Source organism: Oncorhynchus mykiss, chromosome 14, assembly GCF_057628025.1.
Source record: "Oncorhynchus mykiss isolate SJ-2025 chromosome 14, ASM5762802v1, whole genome shotgun sequence".
Lineage (NCBI taxonomy): Eukaryota > Metazoa > Chordata > Actinopteri > Salmoniformes > Salmonidae > Oncorhynchus > Oncorhynchus mykiss.
Genome location: NC_143035.1, coordinates 30487347 through 30497228, shown reverse-complemented (window position 1 = coordinate 30497228; position 9882 = coordinate 30487347). Strand labels below are relative to the sequence as shown.

At 45.5% G+C, this 9882-nt stretch overlaps 1 protein-coding gene across 3 annotated transcripts in view; it reads right to left on the bottom strand.

The window, feature by feature from the left end:
- Window positions 1-281: 281 nt before the first annotated feature.
- The window catches only part of LOC110487769 (SH3 domain and tetratricopeptide repeat-containing protein 2), a 60455-nt gene continuing 50854 nt past the window's right edge, over window positions 282-9882 (bottom strand). For 2 of the 3 annotated variants that reach the window (XM_090198113.1, XM_090198114.1), the window contains 8 exons: window positions 9094-9314; window positions 7969-8135; window positions 7031-7208; window positions 5523-5673; window positions 3395-3517; window positions 2999-3149; window positions 2619-2815; window positions 282-2116 (listed from right to left, as the gene is read on the bottom strand). In XM_090198113.1, the coding sequence (XP_090054239.1) occupies window positions 1643-2116; window positions 2619-2815; window positions 2999-3149; window positions 3395-3517; window positions 5523-5673; window positions 7031-7208; window positions 7969-8135; window positions 9094-9314 (1662 nt within the window). In that variant the 3' untranslated portion in view covers window positions 282-1642. Of the gene's footprint in view, window positions 2117-2618; window positions 2816-2998; window positions 3150-3394; window positions 3518-5522; window positions 5674-7030; window positions 7209-7968; window positions 8136-9093; window positions 9315-9882 lie in introns of those variants that run through there. The other variant, XR_016486214.1, reaches the window with a different exon arrangement.

The window sequence follows — 9882 nt, the reverse complement described above, 5'->3', positions numbered from 1 at the left end:
TGTACATAGATGTTTCTATTATGTTACTGACTGTACGTTTGTTTATCCCATGTGTAACTCTGTGTTTGTCACACTGCTTTGCTTTATCTTGGCCAGGTCGCAGTTGTAATTGAGAACTGGCCTACCTGGTTAAATAAAGGTGAAATAAAAATAAATGATATTTAGAAATATTGACTAAATGACCCGTTTGTTATTTAGAAACTCTAGCCTAAGTTTAAGCTGTATGTTAGGGTTGGTTGACAAATCCTTACAACTGAATAACACCAAAACAAACACAAAGATCTAGTCATACATAACTTTAATTCAGTTATAAAAACTACATATTTACAAAGCTTTATAAACCTCTGTAATATACAGAGTATATCAACTATAGAAACATTGCTCTTCATAATTACACACAGACAATATTCCTGGGAAAAAAACAAAGCTAGACATAGTAAAGATGGTCGACATATTTGTCAGTCTAAATAGCTGTAGGAGTGATGCTATCTTTATGTAGAGTATCTGTGAGGGTGTGAACAAATCTATCATCATCCTGGTTAGTCTGTGGCTGAACGATGTCTGTCTGTCTTTATAATGTTACTGTCTGAACAATCGATATCAGTGTCTGTACATGTGTCTGTAGGGCTGTCTCCATGGGTTACCTCTGTGTCTGTGGGACTGCTGTCTGTAGGGCTGTCTCCATGGTTTACCTCTGTGTCTGTCTTGGAGAGGATCTGTGTCTGTGGCACTGCTGTCTGTAGGGCTGTCTCCATGGGTTACCTCTGTGTCTGTCTTGGAAAGGATCTGTGTCTGTGGCACTGCTGTCTGTAGGGCTGTCTACATGGGTTACCTCTGTGTCTGTCTTGAAGAGGATCTGTGTCTGTGCCACTGCTGTCTGTAGGGCTGTCTACATGGGTTACCTCTGTGTCTGTCTTGAAGAGGATCTGTGTCTGTGCCACTGCTGTCTGTAGGGCTGTCTTTGTAGGGTGTGTCTTTATCTGTGTCTGTGGTTGTTCAGTTGCTATGTTTGATGCATGTGTCTGTTGGCATAGTCTCTGTGGTGTTAGGGTCACAAGGTATTCTGTCTGTACTGTCAGTTTCCTCTGTTATTGTAGTGTCTACAAATACACTGCTTGTTGTTGTATAGTCAGTATGTGTGTGTTCAACATCTGCTTGACAAGGGCTTGTGTCTGTACTGTCAGTGTCTTGGTCTGTGTGAGTAGCCTCTGTGAGGTTCTTGTCTGGGTTTGACTGACTGGTGTCTCCGTCTCCTTTAAAAACACATCAGAATATGTTTCATGGCTATCTTGATTGATCTGTCTGCTATTCTTACAGTTAGCATCTTTGGAGTTAGCTTCTGCATTGATAGTCACCACATCCAGTCTCAGTCTCTGTTTCTGTGACTCTATGCTGTCTCTCTGTGTTTCTACTCTCTATAGTGTTGGGATGTCCTGTCTGTCTCTCCTCTCTCCATGTCTCCCAGTCCTGTGTGTTGTCCCTCTGTCTCTACCCTCTCAATGTCTCCCATAGCCAAGCAGGCTCCAACCTCTATGCACTGTCCATGTCAACAGCCTCTTTGTGTATAGTATCTGTAGACTCACTACATCTAGTCTCTGGCTAGATCTCGTTCATGTCTGTGTTTCTCGTCTCCGGGTCTGTATCACATGTCTCTCCTCCCCTCTCCTCCGTCTCTCCTCCCCTCCCGTCCGTCTCTCCTCTCCTCCCCTCCGTCTCTCCTCCCCTCTCTTCTGTATCTCCTCCCCTCCATCTCTCCTCCCCTCTCCTCCATCTCTCCTCCCCTCCCGTCCGTCTCTCCTCCCCTCCTGTCCGTCTCTCCTCCCCTCCCCTCCATCTCTCCTTCCCTCCCCTCCATCTCTCCTCCCCTCCCCTCCATCTCTCGTCCCCTCCCCTCTGCCATTCCTCCCCTCCCATCCGTCTCTCCTAGCCCAGAGAGTTCCCTCCTCAGGCTCTGTGCCCTGTCCCTGTAAGCCTGGCAGAGCAGTGGGTCTGGCATGTGGTTGGCATGGATCTCTGCCAGCTTCATGTAGACCACATACAGTGCCTGTGGGTTGGCACGGTCCTCCAGGGCAGCAGCCTGAGCAAGCTGAAAGTAGCCCATCGAGTCATAGGCATCCTGGGGAGAGGAAGGTAGGGGGGATGGGAGGAGAGATGGAGGAGAGGAGGTTGGTGGTGGGTGAGAGGAGAGAAGGGAAGCAGGGGGGAGATAAAAAGGGTAGGGGTGGAGCAGAGGAGGGCATGGAGAGATGGAGGAGAGGAGGAGGACAGAGGTGTTGGGAATAATTGGTATTTTAGTTAATGTATTCATTAAAAGTGTAAAAGGGTTTGTTACTATTTCTAACTAGGCAAGTCAGTTAAGAACAAATTCTTATTTACAGGCCAAACCCTAACGACGCTGGGCCAGTTGTGCGCTGCCCTATGGGACTCCCAATCACAACTGGTTGTGACTCCTCTAGCACAGAGATGCAGTGCCTTAGACCGCTGCACCACTCAGGAGCCCATGTTTCTCTCTCACATACTGAAGTGCTATTCAACTGGAAAGCCTGTACAGGTTAACGAACTACCCGATAGTAAAGACAATCAGCAGTACTTCTGCCCTTCAGAGCCGGGGCCTTCACCTTTAGTTTGTGCAGGGTCAGGTCCCCCAGCCTGCAGTAGAGCTTGGTGTAGTATCTAGCCTCCAGGGGGTGCTGCAGTACAGCAGGGCTGAGAGACAGAGACTTGAGGTAGTAGTTCTCTGTCATCTCATACTGCTCCAGACTGTAGTACACTGTAGCCAGACGGTGGTACGCTGCGCGCTCGTTCACACACACACCTGGAGGACAATAACATAGCACGATGGTTATCTACACCAATGGAATGAATAGATTCAAACCAAGATTGGCAGTCCTGGTTAGAGGAAGCAGACCAGTAGCTGGAAGCCGAAGGGTTTCTGCTTCAAATCCCGTTCCAGGTCATAAAAGTGGAAATTGAACTCTGTCCCTCCCTCCTACAGTACCTGTTTTGGTGCTGATCTGTACAGCCAGAATGGCGTACTGTAGAGCCTCTTCATGTTCTTCCTGGGTCATCAGCAGTTCAGTCAGTTTACTCAGCAGTCTGAACTCTGAGTCGATGTCACGGATACTCCGAGCAAAAGGGAGACTGCCGTCCTAAAACAAGAGTAGAGAACCACTGGTGTTATAATGTGTTGCTTTTAACAGGCTGAGGCCAGAGTATAAAGACACACCTGTTGTAAATGTGTGTACATTTCCAATTTAACTGAAACTATTATACAGAAAGTAACTTTGAAATAAACTTTATCAATAAATCTGAAAAATCTCCAAACTCAAGGAGTAGATCCAAAACCTAACTTCCTTCTCTGGTGACCAATAAAGTTTATTCAATTCAATGATACCCTGTAGAAGGGCAGTGACGCCAGTCTGTTCCTGTTGCCTTTGAAGAAGACGTCTCCTGCCTCCTCGTAGATACTCATGGCAAAGCGTGGGTCGTTCATCCTCAGGGCTGTCTTCACTGCCGCCTGCCAATCAATCATAATCGATTCATAATCAATACATCACCGTATTGATCCAATGCTGTGAGGGAGTGTCTCGTATGGTCAAAGTAGCAGGACTAGAACATGGGACCTATAATTCATTAAACTCTTACCTTGTTGTTTGGCATTTTGGGTCATGCAATGCAGGATGTTTTCAACAAGGTTTGTAGAGAAACAGATTGTGACATCATATGATAAAACATGCTATGATGATTTGATCCCGTGTGATCATAGGTCAGGTGTGGGGAGTAGATGGTCATCACTGTGGTTGTTGACTGATACAAGTCCATAATGTTTATGCAGGAACACAGAGGGACACTAATCTACTTCCCTTTGCCTGCTCTTCTTGTCCTCCCTCCCTCCCCTTCTCCCACAAATCCCCCTCTCTCTCTCTCTCTCTCTCTCTCTCTCTCTCTCTCTCTCTCTCTCTCTCTCTCTCTCTCTCTCTCTCTCTCTATATATATATATATATATATATATATATATATATATATATATATATATATATATATACATATATATACAGTGCCTTGCGAAAGTATTCGGCCCCCTTGAACTTTGCGACCTTTTGCCACATTGCAGGCTTCAAACATAAAGATATAAAACTGTATTTTTTTTGTGAAGAATCAACAACAAGTGGGACACAATCATGAAGTGGAACGACATTTAGCTCAGCTCGAGCTCAGTGAGGTTGGATGGAGAGCATTTGTGAACAGCAGTTTTCAGTTCTTTCCACAGATTCTCGATTGGATTCAGGTCTGGACTTTGACTTGGCCATTCTAACACCTGGATATGTTTATTTTTGAACCATTCCATTGTAGATTTTGCTTTATGTTTTGGATCATTGTCTTGTTGGAAGACAAATCTCCGTCCCAGTCTCAGGTCTTTTGCAGACTCCATCAGGTTTTCTTCCAGAATGGTCCTGTATTTGGCTCCATCCATCTTCCCATCAATTTGAACCATCTTCCCTGTCCCTGCTGAAGAAAAGCAGGCCCAAACCATGATGCTGCCACCACCATGTTTGACAGTGGGGATGGTGTGTTCAGGGTGATGAGCTGTGTTGCTTTTACGCCAAACATAACGTTTTGCATTGTTGCCAAAAAGTTCAATTTTGGTTTCATCTGACCAGAGCACCTTCTTCCACATGTTTGGTGTGTCTCCCAGGTGGCTTGTGGCAAACTTTAAACGACACTTTTTATGGATATCTTTAAGAAATGGCTTTCTTCTTGCCACTCTTCCATAAAGGCCAGATTTGTGCAATATACGACTGATTGTTGTCCTATGGACAGAGTCTCCCACCTCAGCTGTAGATCTCTGCAGTTCATCCAGAGTGATCATGGGCTTCTTGGCTGCATCTCTGATCAGTCTTCTCCTTGTATGAGCTGAAAGTTTAGAGGGACGGTCAGGTCTTGGTAGATTTGCAGTGGTCTGATACTCCTTCCATTTCAATATTATCGCTTGCACTGTGATCCTTGGGATGTTTAAAGCTTGGGAAATCTTTTTGTATCCAAATCCGGCTTTAAACTTCTTCACAACAGTATCTCGGACCTGCCTGGTGTGTTCCTTGCTCTTCATGATGCTCTCTGCACTTTTAACGGACCTCTGAGACTATCACAGTGCAGGTGCATTTATACGGAGACTTGATTCCACACAGGTGGATTGTATTTATCATCATTAGTCATTTAGGTCAACATTGGATCATTCAGAGATCCTCACTGAACTTCTGGAGAGAGTTTGCTGCACTGAAAGAAAGGGGCTGAATAATTTTGCACGCCCAATTTTTCAGTTTTTGATTTGTTAAAAAAGTTTGAAATATCCAATAAATGTCGTTCCACTTCATGGAAGTTTTATATCTTTATGTTTGAAGCCTGGAATGTGGCAAAAGGTCGCAAAGTTCAAGGGGGCCGAATACTTTCGCAAGGCACTGTATATATATGTATATATATATGTATATATATATATATATATACATATATATATCTGAACTCACCTGTAGGTACATGTCAGCCAGTTCGTCTTCATGGATGAGGTAGTAGATGCGTCCCACCTGAAGCCAGGTCTCTGACTCTTCCTCTCTCTTCCCCAGGTCGATGGAGATACGCAGACTCTGCTTACTGTAGTCAAGAGACTTCCTTGATGATCTGTTTGAATTGAATAACTTTATTAATCCTCAGACTCTGCTTACTGTAGTCCAGAGACTTCCTTGATGATCTGAGAATAGCAAAACAGAAATTCACTCAAAGCAGTTACTTTGCAGTGTTGATAGGGAGAGAGAGAGATGGACACAGAGGGAGAGATGGACACAGAGAGAGATAGACACAGAGAGAAAGATAGACACAGAGGGAGAGATAGACACAGAGAGAGATAGACACAGAGGGAGAGAGAGACACAGAGGGAGAGATATACACAGAGAGAGATAGACACAAAGAGAGATAGACACAGAGAGAGAGAGAGACACAGAGAGAGAGAGAGACACAGAGGGAGAGATAGACACAGAGGGAGAGATAGACAGAGAGGGAGAGATAGACACAGAGAGAGAGATAGACACAGAGGGAGAGATAGACACAGAGAGAGAGAGAGAGAGAGAAACAGAGAGAGAGATAGACACAGAGAGAGAGATAGACACAGAGGGAGAGATCGAAATTGAGACAGATATATGAACCTTCTTCTCAGTATTGAGGCAGAGGTAGAGACAGACAGATATATACATCTACTTCTCAGTATTGAGGGACAGGTAGAGACAGACAGATATATAAACCTTATTCTCAGTATTGAGGGACAGGTAGAGACAGACAGATATATAAACCTACTTCTCAGTATTGAGGCAGAGGTAGAGACAGACAGATATATAAACCTACTTCTCAGTGTTGAGGGACAGGTAGAGACAGACAGATATATAAACCTACTTCTCAGTGTTGAGGGAGAGGTAGAGACAGACAGATATATAAACCTACTTCTCAGTGTTGAGGGACAGGTAGAGACAGACAGATATATAAACCTACTTCTCAGTATTGAGGGAGAGGTAGAGACAGACAGATATATAAACCTACTTCTCAGTATTGAGGGAGAGGTAGAGACAGACAGATATATTAACCTACTTCTCAGTATTGAGGCAGAGGTAGAGACAGACAGACAGATATATAAACCTACTTCTCAGTATTGAGGCAGAGGTAGAGACAGACAGACAGATATATAAACCTACTTCTCAGTATTGAGGGAGAGGTAGAGACAGACAGATATATAAACCTACTTCTCAGTGTTGAGGCAGAGGTAGAGACAGACAGACAGATATATTAACCTACTTCTCAGTATTGAGGCAGAGGTAGAGACAGACAGACATATATATAAACCTACTTCTCAGTATTGAGGGAGAGGTAGAGACAGACAGATATATAAACCTACTTCTCAGTATTGAGGCAGAGGTAGAGACAGACAGATATATACACCTACTTCTCAGTATTGAGGGAGAGGTAGAGACAGACAGATATATAAACCTACTTCTCAGTATTGAGGGACAGATAGAGGCTACTGAGGATCTCTAGATATTCTCCCTCTAGTCTCTTGTCCTTCAGGTCCCTGGACACAGACACACAGTGCTCATAGTAGAGGATACTCTGTCCATACAGCAGCACGTCAGCATAGTGACGACTCAGGACTTTAGCCACCACCATCTGACCTAGAGAGAGAGAGAGACACACAAGAGGACAGAGACACAAGAGGACAGAGACACAAGAGGACACAGGACAGGCACAAGAGGACAGAGGACAGAAGAGGACAGAGACACCAGACACAAGAGGACAGAAGACAGAGGACAGAGACACAAGAGGACAGAAGACAGAGGACAGAAGACAGAGACACAAGAGGACAGACACACAAGAGGACACAGGACAGACATAAGAGGACAGGGGACAGAGACAGAAAAGGACAGAGGATAGAAGACAAAGGACAGAAGACAGAGACACAAGAGGACAGAGACACAAGAGGACAGAGAAACGAGAGGACAGAGACACAAGAGGTCAGAGGACAGAGGCACAAGAGGACACAGGACACAAGAGGACAGACACCAGACAACAGAGAGGACACAGGACACAAGAGGACAGAGACACCAGACAACAGAGACACAAGACAACAGAGGACAGACACAAGAGGACACAGACACCAGAGGACAGAGACACAAGAGGACAGAGAAACAAGAGGACAGAGACACCAGAGGACAGAGACATAAGAGGACAGACACACAAGAGGACAGAGACAGAAGATGACAGAAGAAAGAGGCAAAAGTTAAGATAGTAGCTACTTTTGATTTACATGATCGTGATTGATTCGTAGTTTTGTTGAACTAGCGTTAAGGTTAGGTTTAGGTTTCGGGTTAGTTTTGACAGTGATATTTACTGGGTAGATTCCTGTTGTGGAGGGTTAGGGTTAAGGTAACTCACTGGGTAGATTCCTGGCCTGGAGGGAGATGAGGAGGCCCATCTCATAACACAGCCTGGCATCCTGGCTCCTCCCCCTGTCCTTGTAGCTCCGCCCCAACCATAGGTAGGTCTGGACGTGTTCCTCGTCAACGGGACTCTCCCAGATCTCCAGGAACAACCACAGAGACCTGAGGGATATACAGTAGGAAACAGTCGCTCTCATTTAGCAGGCTACAACCACAGAGACCTGAGGGCCATACAGTAGGAAACAGTCCCTCTCATTTAACAGGCTACAACCACAGAGACCTGAGGGATATACAGTAGGAAACAGTCCCTCTCATTTACCAGGCTACAACCACAGAGACCTGAGGGATAGACAGAAGGAAACAGTCCCTCTCATTTACCAGGCTACAACCACAGAGACCTGAGGGATAGACAGAAGGAAACAGTCCCTCTCATTTAGCAGGCTACAACCACAGAGACCTGAGGGATATACAGTAGGAAACAGTCCCTCTCATTTAACAGGCTACAACCACAGAGACCTGAGGGACATACAGTAGGAAACAGTCCCTCTCATTTAACAGGCTACAACCACAGAGACCTGAGGGACATACAGTAGGAAACAGTCCCTCTCAATTAACAGGCTACAACCACAGAGACCTGAGGGATATACAGTAGGAAACAGTCCCTCTCATTTAACAGGCTACAACCACAGAGACCTGAGGGACATACAGTAGGAAACAGTCCCTCTCATTTAACAGGCTACAACCACAGAGACCTGAGGGACATACAGAATGAAACAGTCCCTCTCATTTAACAGGCTACAACCACAGAGACCTGCGGGACATACAGTAGGAAACAGTCCCTCTCATTTAACAGGCTACAACCACAGAGACCTGAGGGACATACAGTAGGAAACAGTCCCTCTCATTTAACAGGCTACAACCACAGAGACCTGTACATCCCTCAGTCACCTACTGTATACGCACACACACACACATGCACACGCACGCACGCACGCACACACGCACACACACACACACACACACACACACACACACACACACACACACACACACACACACACACACACACACTTCTGACCCACTGCCCCCTCAGCCCCACACACCTTCCCTCCTTGCTGACCTGAATAGGAATCGTTCTGCCAGTGTGGGTGCCCCCACGCCCAGTGCCAGGCAGCCCAGGTTGGCGAGGGCCAGGGCCTGGTTCCTCTGGTTGCCACTCTCCCTGGAGATGGTGAGGGCATAGTGGAGGTGGCTGCCAGCTTCGGGGATGCCACCCTGCTGCCGCAGACACAGAGCCAGCAGGTTGTGGATCACTCCCCTCTGGGTCGGGCTGTCGGTTCCCTGCAAGGAAAGAAAGGAGATAGAGGTTTGATTGATTCATTGATTAAAAGATCTTTACAAGTCCTGTTAAAAACTACTGTAACACAAGCAGGTGGTGATGATGATACTCATAATATTGTAGAGATAAAGATAGAGACTGTAGTTACTGTAGAGACTGTAGTGACCTGTAGAGACTGTAGTTACCTGTAGAGACTGTAGTTACCTGTAGAGACTGTAGTTACCTATAGAGACTGTAGTTACCTGAGAGACAGTAGTTACCTGTAGAGACTGTAGTTACCTGTAGAGACTGTAGTTACCTGTAGAGACTGTAATTACCTGTAGAGACAGTAGTTAACTGTAGAGACTGTAGTTAACTATAGAGACTGTAGTTACCTGAGAGACTGTAGTTACCTGTAGAGACAGTAGTTAACTGTAGAGACTGTAGTTACCTGAGAGACTGTAGTTACCAGAGAGACTGTAGTTACCTGTAGAGACTGTAGTTGACTGTAGAGACTGTAGTTACGTGAGAGAGTGTAGTTACCTGTAGAGACTGTAGTTACCTGTAGAGACTGTAGTTACCTGAGAGAGT